Below are 23,605 nucleotides of genomic sequence, written 5' to 3'. Positions count from 1 at the left end.
CAACGCTGGCCTTGTAAATATTTTATATGGTGAGGAGAGGGCTTGGCTCTGTGTCACTCAGCACCAGTGCACAAGACACACACACATACACAAGCTAACTGGTGATACACACACTGGTGACATCTTTGGCAGGACGACCAGCCAGTCATACGCTCCCTGACATCTGTTTTACTCCCATGTTATTTTTAGTTGTTTAAAAAGATGACTTGCGACTTGCTCTGCGGCTGAAGTGACAAGTCGGGTTTGAAAACTTTTGATTTATACAAAGTAAGAGTTTCTTTTTTAGCTTATTGCCATATCTTCAATGATAAAGGCCTTACAACACAGTGATGTTCCTGCCTGCAAAACACAACTCCACATACTACGGAGTAATTTGACAAAGGCTTAGTTTCTATCTAGATTTGATATTTGTTTGTTGCCACATGCACATCAGCTAATACTGCTCCTGTGTGCTTTAATTATTTCAGTTTGGAAGTTTTTACTGCTTCTGATACGTCCTTTGACATCAGAACAACACAGATTTTTTGTGTGTTTATTTACTGTTTTCCTAAAGGGTGAGTTTTCTTTCTTCTCCTTCTAACTCATCTTTCTTTTCTCCATTTCAGGCGGCTGGACCACAATGAGCTGACCTCCATACCAGATTTAGGACAAGCTGCTTCCAAGATAGTATCTCTCTACCTGTGAGTAATGCCCCATTTGCTGCTCAACATGGTACCAGAATGATCGGGCTCTCCCTCGCTGTATTCTTAGGCCAGTGGCCTGTTTGAAATGCTCTTGAAATAGTCTGTTGACATCTGTGGAGGACACATACACCTTTAAATCTGAAAAGTAATACTGCATCAATGTGAAGTCAGTTATGACTGAAACTCTTATTATTTAAAGTCCTCTGTGCACCTGAGCTCTGAGTCATAGTTCAGTCATCAAACGTACTCGTCCTGTAAGTTTGCAAAGCACGAGTGTCTTCATTGAGCTGTGCTGGCTGCTTGGGTTGTAAGCTTGTGTGCAGTTCCAACATGGTTGCTCTCAGTTGTGCAAATGTGCCTGTGGGGACTGCCTGCACTGGCATATCACTGGAGATTTATTACCCTATTTGGGAAAGGCTTGTTTGTGCATGCTAATGTCACAAGCCTGAGCTCCATCAGCAGTCCCATTTTTACTGTTGAGGGAAATAGTCAGTGAGAAAGTTGTCATTTCATGTCTTTATACAAGCTAGAAGACTGGACATGCAACCTGAAGCATATTATTTTGGTGTAAAGGCAACATTTGTGATACTTGTACGTATGAAGACAGATAAACTAAAGGATCTGTCATTTATCTTCAATTTCATCTCAGTCCTGACATTTTTCTGTTACTACGATGCTAAAAGAATGTGTCACAGAATGCAAAACACAAATCAAAGTGCGATGAAAGGCCGTCGAAGGTGACGCTAAAATAAGGCTTAGATAAAAGTGAATCAGTACAAAGGCGTGCTGCAATAGCAGTGCTCCTTGGTATGTTTCCATTGTGGTTGTAAACACACACACACACATGGAACAGTACAATCATGACACCGTTCCTCCCGTATCATCTGTTGGGCGGACTGTTGTTTTTCCAGCGTGCCATAGCTTTTTCCCCTCGTGTGACCAGGGAACATTCTTACATCTCACTCAACCTGAAACAAGAAAGTTAAACCCCTCTAAGCTAGTCGACTGCTAACCATTAGCTTCACTCGATGTATCTTCTTTCGCACCTTGCTAGTATGCCAGCTGACTGACGGGAAATAAAGGACGCAGCTGCTTGCTCCTGTAATATCTGGTCATCAACATTTTATCTTCAGTGATGAGCTTCGTGGGAGTCACACCTACACTTCCCTCAGTGTGTGTCATCCGCCTGCTTCTCAGAATCTAGCATGATGCATAAGTGTGGTCAGGACATTTCTGGAAGCTTTAAACGGTGTGTAGAGGTCAAGCAACTTTTTTGAAATTTGTCAATTTTGTAAAAGCATCTAGCTGTGATTAGATTTGGGAAAAACTTCTGTTCACTTTCCAGAACAGATTGGAGCAAGTTCACCTTTGCTTGCACAAACTATGCAGAGTCGTAGCCCCTCCAAATGAGCGTGGTGTCTTTTTTTGGCCTGACTTGAAGCCTGTTGCTAGGGGAAGGCCTGACAGGAGTGGAGGCTGGAGGGAGGGTCGGATCTTTACAAAGCCACACAGCTGAAGCAAAGGCCTGCGGAAGCACTTGCAGCTGCAGCTGTCAGTCACATGGCTTACAGTAAAATGGGTGACAGTGAGAAGGGGAGGAAGGATGAGAAAATAGGGAGGGCAGTATCAGATCAGGGTGACATCACCACATGTTGAAAGAGGAATGGTGGAGGAGGCATGGTGGAGGAGGCAAGTACTGAGTGGCAAAGGAAGGGAAAAGGGGAAGCAAGAGGTGAGGTCATGCTCAGGGTTATTCCCAAATGTAAACCCAGTGCATTCAGTCTCCGTGCCAACCAGCAGGCCTAAGGAGTGTGAGCGTGTCTGTGTGAGAGCTCGGCACAGACTGCAGGGCTGTGATCCCGAGCCTTTGGTTGAGTTAGACTGGAATGTCGTCTGACGGCAAGTTTGTGCGAGACAGTGGTTTACACACACACACACACACACACACACACACACACGCACACTCACAGATGTGCACAAATGTTCTAATAATCCTTCTTCAGCCTCTGATCATACGGGGAGCTCTCTGAGAGGTGGAGAGAACATCATGTGTGGTTGCTGCTATCTGACTGTCTCTTAGGCTGTTTTCAAAACTGCCTACCATACTAGCAGTAAGTACTGATTTGGCCAAAATTCCGTATGTAGTAAGTAGTAAGTGAACAAGAGCAAAATCTGCAGTATGCCAAAACTCCCCGGATGTCTACTGATTCGGGAAAATTTCACGGTATGCATCGGACCAGTCTGCCTCGCGTACTGTTTCCCACAATGCACCACGCTCGTTCCACTTTCTCTTTTTTCTTTTTTTTTTGATTGGGGGAACTCCGTTTTTAGGTGCTGTGAAAATTATTAAATTCCATATAAACCACTTCCTAACTTTTTAAATCATAAGTGGATGCTAAAGAAGCATTTTGCGATCAGCTTGGCCGTTGTTTCCTTCCGCTTTCAGAAACCGGAAATGCAGTGACGTCTGGCCCAGCATGCTGCAACACAGATCAAACAGAATAGTCATACTACAAACTAAATTCAAACGCAGTATGTACTCCCTACTACATTAATATGTAGTATGTGGCAGGACATTTCGAAAAAAGCTGTAGTCATGGTGTATGAGCCACCTTTTACCTATGTTGTTTTTGTTTTTTGTTTTGTTACTTCCACAATCACCACAAGGGGCACTTCAGGTAAACGGGCAGGTAAATGCTACCAAAGGGGCACAGGTGAAGTAGTGATCTTGGGAACGGGAAGAGCACACGTTTTTTACTGTTCATCTTAGACCACACTGTTATCCTCATCACGCACATCACCTTCAAAGTAAGTTGTGTGTACCTGTTTATCTTTTGGATCAATAAACGGCAAAGAAATAACGCAACAATAACCTCGGATTGGAGATTGGATTCTTTTAGAAGCACGTCAAAAACACCTCCCTCCCGCACCCAGACAGTGACTAAAATCAGGTCAGGATAGTCACTACACATGGAGTGTGTGGTGGATGTTGATGAGGTTTGAGAAGTTCACATGTTAAAAAAAGATCAAATGATTAGCAGGTTTCTAGAATCCCTGGAACTGTAAATGTTCAATTAATGTTGCATTCGACAGTGTTAGACAATCCAGATACCAGTTAGAAGATGAACATTTCTTAGCACATAAGTATTTGTAGAGCAGTCCTTTTGTTTCTGTTATCTCAATGTGCAAAAAAAACACTGGACTGAATGAAAGAGCGTGATAAAAGTTGCACACTAACTGTAGCAACAATCGGAGCAAGAGTAAAAAGGTTGAATGTAAAGGCATTTAGCATTTTTCTTATATCACTGGCAATGTGATTGAAACATTTTTTGAAATATATAAACCATGGCAAACTCACTTTAGACCATACGCCAGGCTGCCACAGTCCCACAATGCACTAAGCAAGCCCACTGGCATCCCGCCGCCATTGAGCGACAGAAGGAAGGCAGAAAAAAAGGAGCCACAAAAATTTTGAAAGCACACTGTCAAAGTAACAGCACAGCAGCACTAACTTTCCCATTGTGCTCATGGTAACATCAAAGAGGACCTTTAAATCAGCTCAGGGATAAAATCATATGGCCTGCCTGAGCATCTGATTTTAAAATAATTCTCCTTTTGTCCCGGCCGACGCTTCAAACGGGAAGCGTCAGAGCCAAACAATCGCCCCCCAAAGATGACACTGGTAACTGGAGACTGGGCATGCTAGTACAAAACCGCTGATGCACTTTCCATACATCAAAAGAAGTGTCAAAAAGAGCGGGGCTCACCATAATCAGATGGTCAATGGGGCAGAGTAATGAGATTTGGAATTAAGTAGAATCAAGGCGAATAAGACCGCCGGACATCAAAGGGAACAAGAGCGGACCCGGCTCCTCTTTATCAGAAACCTCTCTGGCCGTGTGATAATCAGTTTTTATAAACGCTACTATTGTATGTGTGGACTTCAAAGACCCTGAGCGCTGGGGCTTTATCTGTCTCTCACACACAGCTGGGTTCTCACTGTTGGACAGGGAGAGGAGAGAAAGAGAGAGAGAGAATGAGAGAGAAAGAGAAAATGGGAATTTGGTCGTAGTGGTGGAATGAGAACAGGGTGAGAAAAAACTGAGAAAAGAGTGAGAGAGGTCAGCCTCCCCCTCCACATTTGAGACTGATCTGTTTTTCCCAGCTAAGGTCACCAGCTGTTGACCCCACCTCACCCCTCCACTCCCCCCTTTCTCCTCCCCCATTCCTTCCCTCCCTCCTTTTGCTTAGCCACTGTCTGTTGCTCTGTCCCATGTGTGCATTTGTTGTTTGTGTTGTGTTGTGTTGTATTGTGTTGTATTGTGTTGTGTGTGTGTGTGTGTGTGTGTGTGTGTGTGTGTGTGTGTGTGTGTGTGTTGGTGTGTGTGTGTGTGTGTGTGTGTGTGTGTGTGTGTGTGTGTGTGTTCTGTGTTTGCTTGCATGGCTCATCCTTAACCATTTCTGCCAATGTTTATTCAGGTGGGCCACTGTGGTGTGACCCACTCCTCCTCTCAGACACCAATAAATGTGTGTGTGTGTGTGTGTGTGTGTGTGTGTGTGTGTGTGTGTGTGTGTGTGTGTGTGTTAGCTAGAAAGGAAGGAGGGACTGACCTTGTTTTGATGAGTTTCACTGGTAGAACACCTGCTCTCTCACTGTCTTTTGCACTTTACATCAAACACACACACACACGCACAAACACACACTCAAGACAACTTTTTTTCACTTCAGTCAAATTTTAGTCAAATTTGTTCTCTTCTCTAGATCGGTGATCACAGCCTGAGGAGTGATAACTATCTTATCTCATAGAGGACATCAATCAGAATTGATCCCCTGTATTTCCGTAAATGCCGTCTGTGTGAACTGGCTTCTTGCAGATTTCTAATTCAGGATATACCAAGTTCACTCGTTTTATCTCGTACCCTTTCACCGTCCTCTTGTTGGCTTTTGGTAGCTTCTTCTGTATTCCTTTTTATTTTTAGACAAGTGTAAATGAAAGTGACACTAAATGAAATTCCCATCCCTAGTTAGCACCCCGGCATGTGTCAAATGTGTCACCTAGCAAAGCCTTTCATGTATGCTCAGATAACACTGACCATCAGACTCCCTACGCCCTCACAGACTCGGGCACTCAGACATACCTACACTGATGTAGCAAGACGCATGTGTGTCAGTGCTGTTCTGTTTTAACCTCTGTCTGCTTTGCATGATCTTTATCTCCTGGTCTATGTGTGTGTGTGTTTACAGTAGAGTATGGTTGTGTTTGATTTCTTTGCCTTCTATGTGCTCTACAGACACGTGATTTGGAGCCTGTGTGAGTTTGGGTCACTTTGTAGCATTTCGACAGTCCTCTGCTCCCCCAAGTTGTTCTTTCTTTTGTTTCTCTACTTCTCTTTGTGGGATTTGGTCCTGTTACCCCCAAAACAACTAAGCACAGATGTTACAGAAAAAAGTTCAACAATCCTGTCTTCTTTGGAGCTTCTGGCTCATCCAAGACTTTTAACATCTGACAAAACAAAACTGGAAAGGAGGGATTTCAAACTTTGGACTCTTAAGCTGAACTGAAGTGTTGCTTCTTTGTTTTGTTGTTATAGGTTTCTTTTTCTCATCTTATCACTGGTTCTTTGTTCTTAGTAGATTAGGACTATTATTGCTCCCAAACATCTTGAGATCCACATCACCAACTCTCTATCTAACCCCCCTCAAGTGACTCCAGTTGGTCCATCTATCTCAGAGATTTTGCATTGTCGGTCTGTAGAGACGTGCAGGTGTTCTTGGATTTGTTTTAAGAGAGCCAGCCTCTGTTTGAAAGCTCTTAAAGTATAATTTGTGGTAAAGAAGACCACTTTGCTCTGTGTACTTTGCTATCTTTGTGCTTGAGAGTGGGTTTTACCAAGGCTGGGAAATTTGCAGTGTCTGCCTCGGCTGATGGGAAAAGGACTCTGATGTTAGGCACGGTGATATTTTTTAGATAGCGATATGGACACTTTGAGTAGGATTGTCAGCCACACCTAATGCCCTTTTATGTGTTTTTGTTTGTTTCCAGACATCATAATAAGATCCGCAGTATAGATGGCAGGCGGAGCAGAGAGCTGGTTTCTGTAGAAACCCTGGACCTGAGTAATAATGACATCACTGAGCTCCGCGGGCATTGCTTTCCGACAGCACTCCAAATCAGAGATCTGTAAGTACATTAACAGCACATAACACATCAATGTTTATAACTGGAAGTGTTAGAATAAAAAGGTTAAGATGAACTTTTACTGCTATGTAAGTATTAGTAAGAGAATTAACACAACATACAAAACAGAACATGAAACATGTAACTACTAAAGCAAACATGAAGTAACGAAAACAAGTAGAAAATAACTGAAGAGAGACACAAACAGGGTCTTTGTAAAACCATGTCACAATTTGTTGTTTTCTTGTTCAGGTACTTGAGCAACAATAAAATCAGCGCATTGGAACTTGGAGCTCTAGACCATCTGGGCTCGACTCTACAGGTCCTGCGACTGAGCCGAAACCGCATTAGCCAGATCCCTGTGAGAGCCTTCCAGCTCCCGAGACTGACCCAGCTGTGAGTACCACTGGATTTCATCACGAGACAACACAGTTAATGTGATGACAGGAGTGTATTTTTATCTGTCAGAGCAGCACAAACAAATTATTTTTGACATTCAGATTTCGGCTGAGAATTAGTTTGTAGCTTTGAAGACGACACAGAAAGGAAAACAAAAAGAATGAGGAGGAGAGTGTTGTGTCTGTTGGTCATTAGGAGCACTATTTACCTGTGGTGGAAAAGGTCTGACTGGTCAAACATTAGAGACGCATTATCTGTGATTTATTACCTCCTTCCATTTTCCCAAAGAGGGTAATTCTGTCCCCACACAATCCTCCCATTATCTTCTTCAAACTGCCCTCCTGTGTGACGGTTCAATGCCACTACTCAGGAGGGCAAATTAACTCATATAATGGAGTCACCTAAAGTGGCTCAGGTAGTTTTCAGAGGTGGTAGTGACAACCACACACAAGATAACCTGTGTGGATGTAAATCTCTGCCACTGGGGGTTTTACAGTCTGCACACTGACATATAAACCCTCCCAAAGATCCCTCAAGAATCACTGTTGTTTTCAGTTCTAATGGCCAATTTTCTAAATATGGTACTTTTAGTGGTTGTTCATTAGCAAGAACACCACAAAATGATGCGTGAAAATATGATGGTTTTTCTAACTGGAAAATGCTCCAAGCTATGGGATTCTTTGGTTTTAGAATGAGGGTTAACATTTCTTCATCACTAGGAAAAAGAAACATTTCTCCTAATTTCCATATGTGAAATATTTGCAGAGTTTAAAGCATAGTTATGCATCTTACTGTTTTTCTGACATCTGTTGCTACATATATTTGTTTGTCTGTCCACCCTGCAGTGAGCTGAACAGGAACCGTATTCGTCAGGTGGAGGGTCTCACCTTTCAGGGTCTGTCCAGCCTGGAGGTCCTCAAGCTGCAAAGAAACAGCATCAGCAAACTGACAGATGGGGCTTTCTGGGACCTAGCCAAGATGAAAGTCCTGTACGTGCAAAAGCTAAAAAAAACTAAAAAAACACCACATAACAATACATAACTTGAAATTAGCAAAGTAGTTGTTTATTTATATAACATCTTGCCAGAATCAATGCCATTTATGGAGTTTGTGTGCTGAAAAAGCTTAGAGCGAGCACAAACAGAGCAGCTGTTCTTTAATGCCCGGCAAGCAACTTACTATTGCAGAACTAAACTTACTAACCTCAAAGAAAAAAAGAAAACTAAAGACTTACTGGAACTTGCTCACAATCTCAGCAATCACACCTTTTCCTGCTGACCTGCGCAATACTTCACTTACATGCAAAATAACATTAATAGCCCTATTTGCACTTTTGGAAATGCTGCTGCACATCAAGTCATTCCAGGGAGCAAAAGTTACCACCACACTCCAGACGTCCTGTTGCTTTGAAACCACTCAGCCAACATGTTTAAATTTCAAAACCTTTTTTGTACTCACTGGTATGTCCCTAATTTTGTCTCTCGCAGTCACCTGGACTACAACAGCCTGACAGAAGTGAACAGTGGCTCCTTGTACGGTCTGACTTCCCTCCAGCAGTTGTTCCTCAGTAACAACTCCATAGCCCGCATCAACGCTGATGGATGGAAGTTCTGCCAGAAGCTGAGGGAGCTGTGAGTACCAGCATGTTCAAACTCTAGTGCCAGATGTGCTCTTGTAAAAAACGTTCAATAGACAGTGCTTAAAGATCCTGATGACTGCAGGTGGAGAGAGTTCACTATAGTTTCTAAATGAAGGAGTTTTATGTAGACCTCACTATAACTACTGAGGCTGTTTTTCTTCATCTTTTCTGTCACTCTCAGGGGATTTAACCTGAGAAGCCTCCACACCCCCATCCATATTATTCCTTTACCTTCCCTTGGGTTAAATGACATTGTGCTCTAACACTCAATATGCTACGCTATTCTCAGTGTAAGCCTGTTATCCCATAATTAGAGCTCGGCTCAACAGCACTCAAGCTTTTCGACAAGAGTTTTTGTCCTGAGTTGTGAGGCGTGGGGGTTTAGCAAAGCAGTGTGTAATCCTCTACATGTTGTGTTGTGGTAATTACACCAAAGGATCGCCTTCAACCGCCTTTGTCTGCTGAATGGGGAGTTATTATCTGATAGTGTTTCCTCTCCTGTAGACATCACTGTGGTATTGCTGCTGTAAAGTGCTCCCCTCAGCTGAGGCGTTGCTAACTGCAAGGTAGCTCAGGTAGTCCGTGGCGCCAATGTTTGTTTCTGTTAACAGTCAGAAGGGATAAGAAGGAAGTCTGCGTTCATGTTAGTTTGCTCTGTGTATCTCGACGATGCTTCCTATGAATGACTGATTGCCCCCTGAAACGTCCTCCCGGCACTGCATCAGTCTGCGGTTATATGTTTTTTTTATTATCTGGAGTTATGATGACTCTGTGACTGATAGAGTAGAGTGACTTGTCTTTATGAGGAGGCTGTTATTACATTCCCACTGGACCAGGCCGAGCTGGTCATCAGGGAGAATCTCGGCACACATGACTGGTCAAGCAGACCTGAGGCCTGGCCACAGAGACAGACGGCAAGGGCCACCATGAGGGCAATAAACTGCACAATACTGCCTTTGAGCACTGTTTGAGAGATACCCCTATATGAGTTATGGTCACTTCAAATCAAAATAGTCAAGAAGTATCAAAAGTGCACTGTAAATATATTCTTATGAGACAGTGTACTCTCTTGGGGTTTACCACAGCTCATGTAGACTTATAAAAGGAGGTTGTAGACATGTTAAGCTCCAACCAAGAATCTCTTTTCTCTCCAGTCGAATGGTTAAGTTCTCAGTTGAGCTCTAAGGTCTGCTAAGCACATTCTCTGTTAACATCTTGTGGTGAACTTAAAGGCACAATGGAAAAACAGATCACAGAGTGGCAAATATACACTGATTCAGCCATGAAATTTAAGCCTAATGATGTCGCGGGACTGCCTCAGCGTTCTGCCAACCTGTCATCTCCTTCCAGACCTCACACAGAATATTTCTCTCTCCTCTTTCCCTCTTTCCCTCCCTCTCTTTCTCTCTTCTTCCCTGTCTGCCCTCCTCTCCGTCTGTCTCGTGCTCTGTTTCTCTCTCCAGGAATCTGTCGTACAACAACTTGACTCGTCTGGATGAAGGCAGTCTGGCTGTGCTGGGGGATCTCCACACTCTCCGTCTGGGACACAACTCCATCAGCCACATCACCGAGGGAGCCTTCAGAGGCCTCAAGGCCGTACGCATCCTGTAAGCACAACCCCCCCCCCCCCCCCCCCCCCCCCCCCTTTAAACAGCCGTTACCAAGCCCCAAACGACCCCCAACAGCGCACTCATTATGATTTTGCCCCTGTGCACAATAAGGATAAGATGTGCCACTTGGGAGCAGTGAAAGCTGAGATGCTAAGTATTGCTTTGCTTCTGTGATATTTGAGATTCAGGCTTTCGTGGTCCCCTCATTTGACTTCAGATCGCAGCAGATGTTTACTTTTAAGGACAGGTTTGATCCCATTTGTGACGATGTCTATTCATGAGTTTTTTTACTTTTATGAGGTGTCCATGCAACACTACTGTCACCGTTCCTGTGGCAACTTTTCTCACTTAACTTCTTTGTTCTGGATTTTTGTTTTGTCTTGAAATCTGGCTCTAAGAGTTTTCTGTGTCAATTCACTCCCTTGAAATCCTTTCCAGCTTCTCGAATAAAGACAGAGGTCTTTTTTTCCCCACTGCTCCACCTTTTCAAAGAAAGCCCAAACAGGTCTTAAGAAAGAGGGAAAGGACGGGAATGAAAAGGAGAAAGCCAGGGGATAAATCCAGGAGAAAGACTTTGGGGGTCTTGGTCCCTTACCAAGGTCGTCTTGGCTATGTTTCCTCCTGGTGCAAGAGCCAGAGAGTAGAGTTGTGCCAGAGCTCACTAGACAAGACTCTCACAGCTGGCTGACAAGCAAAGGAGCACAAGGCTTGTCTCTGCTGGCTAACAGGGTGTGAGATAACTAGCTACAGAGGACTGCAAAGGGTGGGATAGGGAGCCAAGCTTGTGACTGCTGGATTTCAGTCCTGTGCTCATCATGATTTCCATTCTTCTCTCTGAACACTCGCTTAATGCCAGTTTCTTTCGCTCTCATGTCCCATGTGTACTCTCTCATCTCCTTGTAAAGTCCCTCAACACGCACACAGTATCTCTTGTCTTTTTACTCCTCTGATATCACTCCTGTGTGCTGTGTCTTTGAGGCAGGCCTAATCTAATCAGTGGAGGGGAGGACAGGCATAGGCTGGGCCCTGAAAAGGAGCCGGGGGAGCTTTAATTGGGCCTGCGCTGCTGGTCGTGCTGGCATGGGGCTGGAGCCTGCATCGGGGTGTGAAAGCCCCAAACAAGCCAGCCTGCCCTCTAATTCGGCCACGGGGGTCGTTGGCTCATCAGCCCCCCCCCTCTTCTCAGTGCCCGGTCTCCCCGCTCTACGGCCCCCGACACTGGCCTTGCTTTAACAAGGCAACGGCCATTCACATCCAGCCAGCCAGAAAGAGGAGGAAATTGGCAGCCCCTGTCCAGTCTAACTAAGACAGCGGCCGGTGGAGACTGAAAAGAAGCTGAGGGGGATAAGGGATGCTTGGAAAGTGAAGGAAGAAGGGGGGGGGAGGCGTTGTTGGAGGGTGTGTCTGTCCATCAGCCTCAAAAGTCTTTCTCAAGTTTGAAAGAAAGTCTTTTAATGGTTCAGAAGAGTTCCTTCGGCTCAGTTGTTTTTCCTTTTGATGACTACGCAGAGGGGTGGAGCCATGACTTCACCTACAGAGGTAATTCTTTAGACTCTGGAGAGGAAAAAGAAGTGCATTCAACAAGTGTTTGGAAAGCTCCCAACTCTCTAAAAGAAGGCTCTTTTTCCTTCTTTTCTCTTTTTGTTCTTTTCATTGAATCTATGATGTCTTTGCCGAGCTGTGCCCCCCCTCCCCCCCTCCTAACCCCATTAAGACCAATGGCTCTGTTTTTTCTTGCTGTGCCATACCTGCCACAATCGGACCAACCATTATGTTCCTGCCAGTCCCTCTGTGCCGTCATGAATTATACATGTGTTTCCCTGTGTTCTGTTTGCCTCAACACACCAATGCACATGCATTCTTACTCACATGCACACTCCTCCTCCTCCCCTCTAAGGAAAGAATGCGCTTGGTTGGCAGAGCAGAGCGACAGAGGGGCTCTTAAGGCCAGGTGCAGAGGGGGGAGGATGGGAGGGGGGCAAAGGGGTAACCCGTGACTTCCAGACCATCCTCTTCCAGGGCTGTGAAACCCCTTCAGCACTGGCAGACCCTCTCCCTGTTCTCCCTCCTCCTTCCATCTTTCTTAACCCCCCCTTTTCTCTCTTTCTCCACAGGGAGCTGGACCATAACGACATCTCAGGCACAATAGAAGATACCAACGGGGCCTTCTCTGGATTGGATAGCCTCAACAAGCTGTGAGTGTGTCCCTCCCCCCCTTTTTTAAAAAAAAACTCCCCACTCCTTTATCAACTCCTCCCTTTCATCCCTCTTTGCTGCTCTTCAAAAACAGACACGAAACATAAAAGAGATTTCTCCTTCTTTTGCATCCAAAAGTTTCCCCCAAATCCCAACTCAATATTCAATGCCAACAAGAGGCATTGCAGTTCAGCTGCTCAAAGTTAAGGCAGCAAAGTTAGAGACATCTGTCCCCATCAGGATCCCACACTTCACTCGGCGAGGAAGTGTTTGCGATGACTTATTGGGTCCCTCTTCCTTTTATACAAGGCTTGATCATGAAACATGGAAGGTATTTTTTTACATTTGGAATCTCAGACAACTTTCCCTCCAACTCAATCTGGCTTTCATCGTATGATTTCATTGTTTCCCTCATCGCTTTATGGCCAAACTGGGCTCTTGTTACTGCTAATGGTTCTAAAAGGAGATACTGTGAATCACTTTTTATCTGTTTTTCCTGATTACTCATCCATGTTTTCATCAATCTAGCCAGTTAACAGTTCAATGTCAAGAGTTGGCAAGTTGAAGAATTACAGCGGACAGGCAGTTTTTGGCACCGAGTGGCAATCATCAACCTGCAGAATAAAAAGATGATGTCCAGCCAAGATGGTTCCCAGTGTGGGCACTGCTCAAAGAGAAAGAGCGGGGAAAACAGAGGGAGAAAAGGCTTTTCTTCAAGCTGGCAGGGGTGCGCTCCCCAATAGGCTAATTTCTATTTCTCCTCCATGCCTCTGCTCCTCTCTTCCCCTCTTTTCCAGTCCCAGTTGTTTGGAGCTGAGAGAGGGTGAAATTGAAGGCTGCATTCAGTCATCAACATCAAACGCCTTGCACGCCTTGCACGCCCCGCCCTCTGACCCTGCCCCTTTTGTCACGGCTTTGGCGGAAGCAGCCCGCTGCATCCCAGCGCTGGCAAAGCAAGCCATGGGAAAAAAGAGATGCAGAAAAGAGAAAGAAGGGCTGGAACATCAAAGTGTCCGTCAAAACACACTGGGTTGCCTCAAAGCAGCTTATGAGTGCTGCCACATGGGAGTGAAAACTAAAAGAATGATCAGTACATCTAGGCTTTTATTTTTATTTGAACTCTTTCAAAATAAAAGCCACAAAAATGGTGAAGAGTTCCTCTTTTAGTTTGTTTGACAAGACAGCCGTTTGTTTGTGTGTACATATGGATGAGTCTGGACAATAGGGTCCTCGTTGTGAACCAACCAGCCGTGTCTCCTCTTCCTGTGAAGTGAAGTCTACAACAGGAGAGGAACGAGGGAGGGGGGGTGGCAGCGGGGAGAGGGTGGAAGAAGGGATTAGTACCCCAAATCAGAGAGAACAGCAGCTCACTTCTTGGCTCAAACCAGGCTTGACAGGCACAGACACACACTCACGTGGTCTGCAAGTATGTCCTCACAGGCACACACACACACGCAAACACACAAACTCTCACAAAGCCCCTCCCTGGTCATTGCTATTAAATTCTAATAAAGATAAAAGTGGTCTTTGAAGAGCAGCACAGAGCCCAGGTGCCCCCCTCCCCTTTCCTACCTCACTCCAACCCCATCCAATCTCCCTCACCCTTCCTCCAGAGGCTAATCTCCACACAGTTCAGATTTCCAATACCTCAATCCCTTCACTCTTATCAGATTCAGCCTTGCTAATTGTGCTTCTCTCCCTCTGTTGCTCTCCCTGTCCCCTCTTCTCACCCCCTTCCTTCCCTCTTCATCTATCGACACCCTTCATGTTTGGAAATGGCAGGACTCTGTTTGGAAACAAGATCAAGTCGGTGGCAAAGAAAGCCTTCTCCGGTCTGGAGACCCTTGAACACCTGTGAGTATATCCCACAATGCTTAGCTGCTCCATGTCCCGGGGAGAGAAAGGGAGAGAGGGAACGAGAGGGAGGGAGGAAGAGTAGGTTGGATGGTTAGGGAGGGTATTGCCAAAAGTAGCTGGCAGAGAACAGACTGCTAGCAATTTAATAGCATCTTTGTAAAAGGAGAAGACAGCGGCTTTTTGCGAGCGCCCAGCTGCTTCGCTCTCGTTAGCTTAGCACAATCTCAACTTTGGCCTGTTTTCCTGCCTCTGTGCGGGGGCAAAGTCGTTGAGCATATGGTGAGCTCTGCACAAGCAAAGGAATTCTTTATAAGTTCATTCCCAGGCCTTGGTCAAATGAGGGTGGGGAGGGACAGGGAAGCCTCAGACATACAGTACCTACACTCCATCTTTATTTGAAATCAATTCAATGCTAATGGATTCCTGTGTGTGGATGCAATATGTATGCAGTTGGTGATATGTTGTCTGATGTCCCAACAGGAACCTGGGAGAGAATGCTATTCGATCCATCCAGCCGGATGCCTTCAGTAGAATGAGGAACCTCAAAACCCTGTGAGTTTTACTAATGCATGCACACAAATCCATCTCCAAAACACATCAACAGTTACAGGTGGACTTGAAGTGATACATAGACCACATACACTCACCTCGCACATATCCTCTCCTCCACAGTCTCATTCAGAGTGACAGCTTCTTGTGTGACTGTCAGCTCCACTGGCTGCCTGACTGGTTGGTGACACGTGGTCTGCAGGCCGGGGTCAACGCCACCTGTGCCCACCCAGAGAGCCTGAAGGGCACCAGTGTCTTCCAGGCTCCACCCAGCAGCTTTGTGTGTGGTAAGTTATGTGTGTTTGCTTACATTGACACTTAGCGCTGTTCAGTTCAGACCTGTTAATACTTTTTTTTGGTATATATATATATATATTTGAGATATATTTGTGATGGCTGACGGATTATTTATGCTTCCTTCATAATCTCACCTTGTCTTTTCCCCTTCACCTCTCTGCATGTAGATGATCTTCCAAAGCCTCAAATCACCGTGCAGCCAGAAACCACAGTGACTGTCCTCGGTAGCGACGTCAAGCTTACATGCACGGCCGCCAGCAGCAGCTCCTCACCCATGACCTTTGCTTGGCGAAAGGACCAGGAGCTACTCCGCAATGCTGAGACAAAGAACTACGCCCATGTCCGGGCTCATCATCAGGGCACAACATCTGACACGCCAGGTGCAGGTGGAGGCGTGATGGAGTACACTACTATATTGCACTTGCGGCATGTCACCTTCGCTCATGAGGGCCGTTACCAGTGCATCATCACCAATCACTTTGGATCCACCTACTCCAGCAAGGCTCGCCTCATTGTCAACGGTAGGTTGCTTGAGGAACTAAAGAATGAGATTGCTTGGGTTTGATTATTGATTAAGTGTTAATACCAAACAGGATAGCTAGTTGTAAGAACTATGCAGGAAATTAAGACTCAAGAGGTGTTTTTCGACCGCAGGAACTTTACCCCAGAACTAGGTACTTTAACCCTGAACTACATGCATTTCGACCGGAGGAACCAGGGTCTAAATTTAGCTCAGTTAATATTCCCCTGAAAAGCCCCTGCTTGGGGGGTAGTACTTTTCAAAGGTCCTGGGACTTTCGGTTGAACGTTACGGTGTTTGTGGAGTTTACACAGTTGTTGAAACACAGAGGGAGTTCCTGGGAATGCATACTAGTTTAGTTTTTTATTAAGATTTCAAAATATTATTTAATATAATTTTTTTTCTCCATACGTCACTGGCCTGATTTGCACAATCTACCCGGGACTTCAGCCCGTGGTCGAAACCCCGGAACTCTTGGTCGAAATGCACCTAAGAAGAAGAAATAGAGAGCTCCAGGGTCCCGTCAAGATAACATTGACAGGGAGAAACTATCTGTTATTATGCGTGTGATTGTATTATTTCTCCTAAATTTAATGCCTATTTGCATTGGGCTCGTGAAGAGTATTAAATGTCCTGTTGACAGAGGAGTCGTTGAGATCAGTGGGCATGCAGACTTCTTCTGTTCCACTTGAATATAGTCCTCTCTCTCTTCCTCGACCTCCATTTCTCCAAAGATGGTTCTTGGAACAAATTGATTAAGCTGGATGCCAGCAATAGAAAAGGCTATCTCTTCTGCACTCCTCATGGGTGTAAAAATATGGAACTGTATCACGAAGAATGAGAGAATTGTTACAAAAAGAGAGGCTGGACGGTCAGCTCAAGTAAAGTTGTTCTGCTCAGACAACCCTGATGTGAATCGTCTCTTTTATGTCCGCAGTGCTCCCCTCATTCGTGAAGACCCCCAGAGACAGCACCATCAGGACTGGCCACACAGCAAGGCTTGAATGTGCCGCGGAGGGGCATCCGGCTCCGCAGATCGCCTGGCAGAAAGACGGCGGCACAGATTTCCCCGCCGCACGCGAACGACGAATGCACGTCATGCCTGATGATGATGTGTTCTTCATCATGGACGTCAAACCAGAGGACATGGGCGTGTACAGCTGCACTGCCAAAAACACTGCCGGCACCGTCTCTGCCAACGCCACCCTCACAGTGCTAGGTGAGCGTTTCTGCTGTACTGTAGTTGCTCTCAGTAGTGGAGTTTTCTTGAGTCAGTGTAACACTCTGCTGATCATTTTCCCACATTCCTCTTGTAAATAGCTCAGCGCTCAGTTGGGAATTGGTCAGTCCAAGGCTGCAGAATGAGAGGCTTTATATTTTTCTTTTCTCTGCAGCTGTGGCCGTGCTGCAGGTCAAGGGCCAAAGGTCACAGTAGGGGGTCGAAGGGGGGATGGTGGGGAACGGAGGGGGGCTCACAGAGGGGCGTTTGTTAGGCATTCCCACCCCTCCCTTCTCCTCTCCCGGTGGGAGGGATAGTCATGGCCGCTTCACTGCAGGCCTCAGTGCTCCCAGTTTATTGGCTGTTTTACACTGTTAAATCAAACAAAACCATCCCAGCACATAGATCATCTTTGTCCTTTGTCTTTGAACTGAGCATTCCGGCTGTTGAACAGACATTGGAGAGTTTTTATTAATAGTTTCAACCCTTTAATTTCCCATAAACAGCTTTGAAACAACACTCTTAATTTTCATGCTCACAGTGATTGAGGCGTGTTCCAGACATATTTGCATGTTGTGCGACTTGTGTGAGACTCGTTAGACTTCACAGCAGTTCAAGCTGAGTGCTAATCCACTCAACAATGTAAAATATTGAAGCAAGCCACCATGCCTCCTCACTGAATCTGTGATGTTTGGGTTTAAGAGACGGAGGGGAAGGAGAGAGAGAGGGGGGGGGTTAGTGGCTGAAGTCGAGGGGCCCCTGTCTGGAAAAGAGTGGTGGGGGAGAAAAATAGGAGCCAAAGAAGAACAGGAGTGGTGGAGTGAGTGACTGTGATGGGGGAAGGTAGAGAGGTGGGAGAGAAAAGAAAGAAAGGGAAGGAGGTAGTAGTGGGGAGAGGGGGATTGATGAAGAGGGAAAGTATTGATAGGAGGGAGAGGGGCGACTGAAGTGGGTTAAGTAAGATCTCTTAATCTGTGTGTGTCCCACTGTGATGGGAAGTGCTCAGTCAAGAGGAAGCCTACCTTAAGAGACACACACACACACACACACACACACACACACACACACACACACACACACTCAGTTCAGTGTACTCTTTTCAGCAGAACGTGAAGTTGCTGAAAAACACAGAAACATTGTTCAGAGTAGGATTGTTCCCGACACACTTTAGTTTGTGTGCTGTAATTAAAATGTATGAGTTAGTCAGCATGACAGATGTGAGCTCAGTTACATAAATGTGATTGGTAGATGAGGCTGACATCATGAGATAAGCTTTGAGTGATTGGATTTCAAACTCAGATCATCACACTTTGTGCTCTGTATCCCGCTGACTCAGCACTCTGTAATTGATACCGTGAACAAAGTGATCTGCTGCAGAAATCTGAGAGCAGAAACCTGAAACTTTGATGCTATAGAATAACAAAAGAATAACAGAATGCTGACCTCAGGAGTTTTTATGAGAAAATTAACCTCCCTTTCTTCTACACAGAAACCCCCCACCTGGCCCAGGACCTGGAGGACCGCAGCGTGGTGGTTGGGGACACTGTGGCCCTGCAGTGTAAGGCTCTGGGCAGCCCGCCGCCCCGCATCACGTGGCTGCGCAACGACCAGCCGCTTCGCCCATCCGAGAGACACCACTTCACTCCTGGGAACCAGCTGCTGGTCATCGGCTCTGCCTCACTGGAGGACGCCGGCCGCTACACCTGCCTCATGTCCAACACGCTGGGCACTGAGCGTGCTCACAGCCAGCTGGTGGTGACACGGCGCCGCAGCCCCTGTGCAGCGCCAGTGGGGCCAAGCACGGTCACTATTGGGATCATTGTCATTGCCGTGGTGACGAGTATTGTGTTGACGTCATTGGTGTGGGTATGCATCATCTACCAGACGAGGAAGAAGAGCGAGGAGTGCAGCGTCACAAACACAGGTGAGCTATTCTGATTTGTTATCATTGATAAACATCTGGCTCAAGACACATCAATGTAACGAGCAGTAATGATTATGGCTGATGTTAAGTATCACACTGATACTAGTTTTATTTAAAAACATCCATCCATCCATCTTCCGCTTATCCGGGTGCGGGTCGCGGGGGCAGCAGCCTCAGCAGGGAAGCCCAGACACTCCTCTCCCCGGCCACTTTCACCAGCTCTTCTGGGTGGATACCGAGGCGCTCCCAGGCCAGCTGAGAGACATAGTCTCGCCACCGTGTCCTGGGCCTTCCCTGTGGCCTCCTCCCAGTCGGACATGCCTGAAACACCTCCCCAGGGAGACGTCCGGGAGGCATCCTGACCAGATGCCAGAACCACCTCATCTGGCTCCTGTCGATCTGGAGGAGCAGCGGCTCTACTTTGAGCCTTTCCCGGATGTCTGAGCTCCTGACCCTATCTCTAAGGCTGAGCCCAGCCACCCTGTGGAGAAAGCTCATTTCGGTTGCTTGTATTTGAGATCTCGTTCTTTCGGTCACTACCCACAGCTCGTGACCATAGGTGAGGGTCGGAACGTAGATTGACCGGTAAATTGAGAGCTTTGCCTTCTGGCTCAGCTCCCTCTTCACCACAACAGACCGGTACAGCGTCCGCATCACTGCAGACACGCTCCCTTTTTCCCTCACTCGTGAACAAGACCCCGAGATACTTACACTCCTCTGCCTGGGGCAAAGACTCTCCTCCGACCCCGGAGAGGGCAAGCCACCCTTTTCTGACTTAGCTCCATGGCCTCAGACTTGGAGGTGCTGCTCCGCCACTTGGCTTCACCTAGAAATTCTGTCCATAAAAGTTATGAACAGAACCAGTGACAAAGGGCACCAACGGCAGAGTCCAACCCCAACTGGGAACGAATTTGACCTACTGCCGGCAATGCGAACCAAACTCTGGCTCCCCCTTCTTGAAAAAGGGGAACCAACACACCCGTCTGCCACTCCAGAGGCACAGTCCCCGATGTCCATGCAACGTTGCAGAGGCGTGTCAGCCAGGACAGCCCTACAACATCCAGAGCCTTGAGGAACCCGGGGCGGATCTCATCCACCCCCGGGGCCCTGCCGCTTCGGAGCTGTTTGACTGCCTCCGTGAACTCGGCCCCAGTGATGAGCGAGCCCCCCACCAAATCCCCCGGCTCCGGTTCCTCCTCGGAATGCATGTTGGTGGAATTGAGGAGATCCTCGAAGTATTCCTTCCACCGCCCGACTATACTCTCAGTCGAGGTAAGCAGCTCCCCATCCACACTGTAAACAGTGCGAACAAAGGGCCGCTTACCCTAACTAAGCTGTCGGACAGTTTGCCAGAACCTCTTCGAGGCCGACTGAAAGTCTTCCTCCATGGCCTCACCAAACCTCTCCCACGCCCAAGCTTTCGCCTCGGCGATCGCCCGGGCCGCAGATCGCTTGGTCTGCCGGTACCTGTCAGCTGCCTTCCGGAGTCTCACAAGCCAGCCACGACCTGCAGGACTCCTTCTTCAGCTTGATGGCACCCTTCACCTCTGGTGTCCACCAGCAGGTTCGGGGATTACCGCCACGACTAGCACCAGCAGCCTTGCGACCGCAGCTCCAGACAGCCGCCTCGGCTATTTAAAAACAAGACATAATAATGGTTGGAAAAATAAATTTTGCTAGCGTCATGGCAGACAGGACCTCAGCTGATAGGAAATATCATCTCTTGTCCAGGCGTCTGCTGCCCATGACATAATATTAATATGTAACTAGCACTTGCTGCCAAACCTAAAGTGAAGGAAGTTGAACTTTACCTGTCATAGCTTCTCTTTGCCGCAGTGCATTGCCCCCTTGATCAGCTCATGCAGCTCTGTCCTGACGAGTCCACCTCAGTGCTTCAAATGACAGTTAAGGCCAAATTCCACCAGATCCATGTCCGGTCCGTCTCCGATCCATCACGGCACCGGATCTGATAGGTTTCTTTTCTAGTCTATCTATTAACCCCCACTGGATCCGTTCCGTTGCAGGCATACACGAGACTTCTATTTTTGCCGGACGCCGTAGCACGACTTATCACGTAGTATCCGTGACGTCACCCATCTGTTCCTGAGAGCTGTTTTGAAGCCAATCGACTGCGGCAGCCATATTGGAAATGCAGAACACAACCAGGCAGAGTGTGACGTAGTGTGAGCCTCTCAGCCAACAGCTATGTGTTCCCGACCAGGAGTCACGTCAGTCATGTACTTATTTGGGCAAAAACTCGGAATCTTAATATCTTCTGAACCGTCACGTTTGAAAAAAATTCACCCCCCGTACAGTGTGTGCCGATAGAGAGATTAGCAATGTAGAGCCAAGCCGTTTTTTGAACCAGGCTGTAAACATGTTTATTAATGCTGCAAAGATCGTCTTTTTCCCATTCATATCTATGTGGTTTCCGGTGTTTCTGCAGCCAGCCTCAAGCGGATTCTACATGTATTGCAGTTTATAACACTTCTGCATGGGCTTCATCGTTTGAGACCGGAGGATGCCGCTTGGTTATCACCAGATCCTATTTAACTTAACTATGACAAAAAAAATGTCATTTAGAGTGGAGGCAGGCCTGGAGTCATCAAGTCAGAGGTTTTCAGAGGCTGATAAAGACAACATAGACGAGGAGAGGAGGAGGAGAATCCTTGATTCATTGATTACCGCGGAAAAACCTCGGTCACATGATTCCAGATGTGCGGCGGTCCTGCTCCGTGCTGCGTTCCGAAACCGCAACCGGTGATTGTTGACGGACGAGAGAGCACGGAGCCGGACCGCAGCGGATCGCAGACGTCCGGACATGGATCTGGTGGAAGTCCTTTGTTAGCCTTTTTTGGAACAGAGACCCGACTATAACTCAAACTCCATAACAAACAATCTGGCCTTCATACACTCCAAACAATTCTTCACCAGGCATTCTGTAATACTGCTACTGTGCTTTCTTGCACAGCTGTCAGTCTCTCCGGATCAAAATCACAGCTCCTGCTATTGGCTGTTTCAAGGCTCACCTCCATTTCTAGCTCAACACGCCAACATACCTTACAACCAATTAGGGACAGTGTTGCCATAAGGCGGGCATACTAGCTTTGACCCCAACATACACAATCTTCACAAGCACTACAGTGTTTGTTATTGTCACATAGTTGTTTACCTCAATCAATCAATCAATCAATCAATCAATCAATCCATTATTTGTAAAGCGCCAAATCACAACAAACCTTATCTCAAGATGCTTTTACAAACATAGCAGGTCTAGACCACTCTATGTCAAATTATGAACAGAGACCCAACTTCAAGGCAGGGTAAGACTCTGTCTTACCCCACCTTAATCCACCATGAGCATTGCACATCGCAATATTTAGGTAATTACAGTGGCAAGGAAAAACTTCCTTTTAACAGGCAGAAACCTCAGGCAGAACCAGACTCATGTTAGACAGCCATCTGCCTCGTCCGAGTTGGGTCTGGAAAGAGGGATAGAGGAGAATAAGAGACAGAGAGAGCGGTGATAGTGATGAGACCTAAAGCCAGTTTTTTGGGGGGGGCAGTTAGTTATGGCATAGGAGCAGTTTTTATACTCACATAATCACTGATACCTAACACTATATTTCAGGTAGTATCAGAACAAGTCTAACTGTCCCCATCAGTTATTTCTATATTGTTTTTTTTTATATATTGTAGGTATTTAAAAAAGATCTTTTGCTTATAAAGGCTTGAATGAGTTATGTTCAATCCATACTTACTTTTAGCACTTCTAATGAACTGTATTTGTATCTTCCCTCTATTCCAGATGAGACAATCGTCCCCCCAGACGTACCAAGCTACCTCTCCTCGCAGGGCACGCTCTCTGAGAGGCAGGATGTATGTATCCGTGTGGAGGCAGGTGGTGGACCTCAGCCCAACGGACACATCGTAGACACCACAGGTACCTCACAGTTCCTCCTCTGATGTTTGTGCTCCCCAGCAGTTTCTCCCACTTCCCCTGAGACAAGCTGCTGTGCTGCAAAACCATGAAAGGGTTGTCGCTGTTCACGAACGCCTGCTCAGCATCAGAAATAATTACAGCAGACGCTCTGACCGCAGTGTTGACATTCATTTGTTGATTTTCTGCCTCCAGATAATTAATTTTTTCTCTCCCTGCCTGCAGGATTTGACGGTGCAGTGGTGTGTTCAGACTGCATGGAGAACAGCAGCAGCTACTCTAAAGACCCTGACTACCTGTCACACGGGTTTGGCCCTGCTGGAGGGATGGAGTACCAACAGCACTCTGCGCCTCCACAACACTCTTACTGCTATCCTGTGCAGCAGCATGATGCAGGGACAGTTTCGACACCACTTTGCAACGGGACACCCAACGGGATCCGAAAGGACTTCCACGGACTTCCAAAAAACCACAACACGATACAACAGAGGGATAGGAAAGGTGAGGTTGAATACATTTAAAGAATGTTCAAAGGACCTGAACTGTGTCTGCTAACAAATGCTGACAACCTTAACCCAGAGACTAACACTTCT

General features: G+C 46.5%; 1 protein-coding gene across 1 annotated transcript in view; it reads left to right on the top strand.

Moving 5' to 3' along the window:
- lrig1 (leucine-rich repeats and immunoglobulin-like domains 1) overlaps positions 1–23,605 on the top strand; it is a 39,912-nt gene that overhangs the window by 13,881 nt on the left and 2,426 nt on the right. Inside the window, exons 3-17 of the mRNA XM_034686804.1 lie at positions 606–680; positions 6,728–6,865; positions 7,115–7,258; positions 8,107–8,250; positions 8,749–8,892; positions 10,364–10,507; positions 12,625–12,705; positions 14,489–14,560; positions 15,044–15,115; positions 15,236–15,399; positions 15,577–15,930; positions 16,867–17,148; positions 18,638–19,072; positions 22,881–23,015; positions 23,238–23,513. Coding sequence (XP_034542695.1) covers positions 606–680; positions 6,728–6,865; positions 7,115–7,258; positions 8,107–8,250; positions 8,749–8,892; positions 10,364–10,507; positions 12,625–12,705; positions 14,489–14,560; positions 15,044–15,115; positions 15,236–15,399; positions 15,577–15,930; positions 16,867–17,148; positions 18,638–19,072; positions 22,881–23,015; positions 23,238–23,513 — 2,660 coding nt within the window. The remainder of the gene's footprint in view (positions 1–605; positions 681–6,727; positions 6,866–7,114; positions 7,259–8,106; positions 8,251–8,748; positions 8,893–10,363; positions 10,508–12,624; positions 12,706–14,488; positions 14,561–15,043; positions 15,116–15,235; positions 15,400–15,576; positions 15,931–16,866; positions 17,149–18,637; positions 19,073–22,880; positions 23,016–23,237; positions 23,514–23,605) is intronic.

The sequence above is a fragment of the Notolabrus celidotus genome, chromosome 1 (genome assembly GCF_009762535.1).
Source record: "Notolabrus celidotus isolate fNotCel1 chromosome 1, fNotCel1.pri, whole genome shotgun sequence".
In the NCBI taxonomy this organism is placed as follows: Eukaryota; Metazoa; Chordata; class Actinopteri; order Labriformes; family Labridae; genus Notolabrus; species Notolabrus celidotus.
Note: the sequence above shows the minus strand (reverse complement) of the source record. Positions and strands in the feature narration are given on the sequence as shown.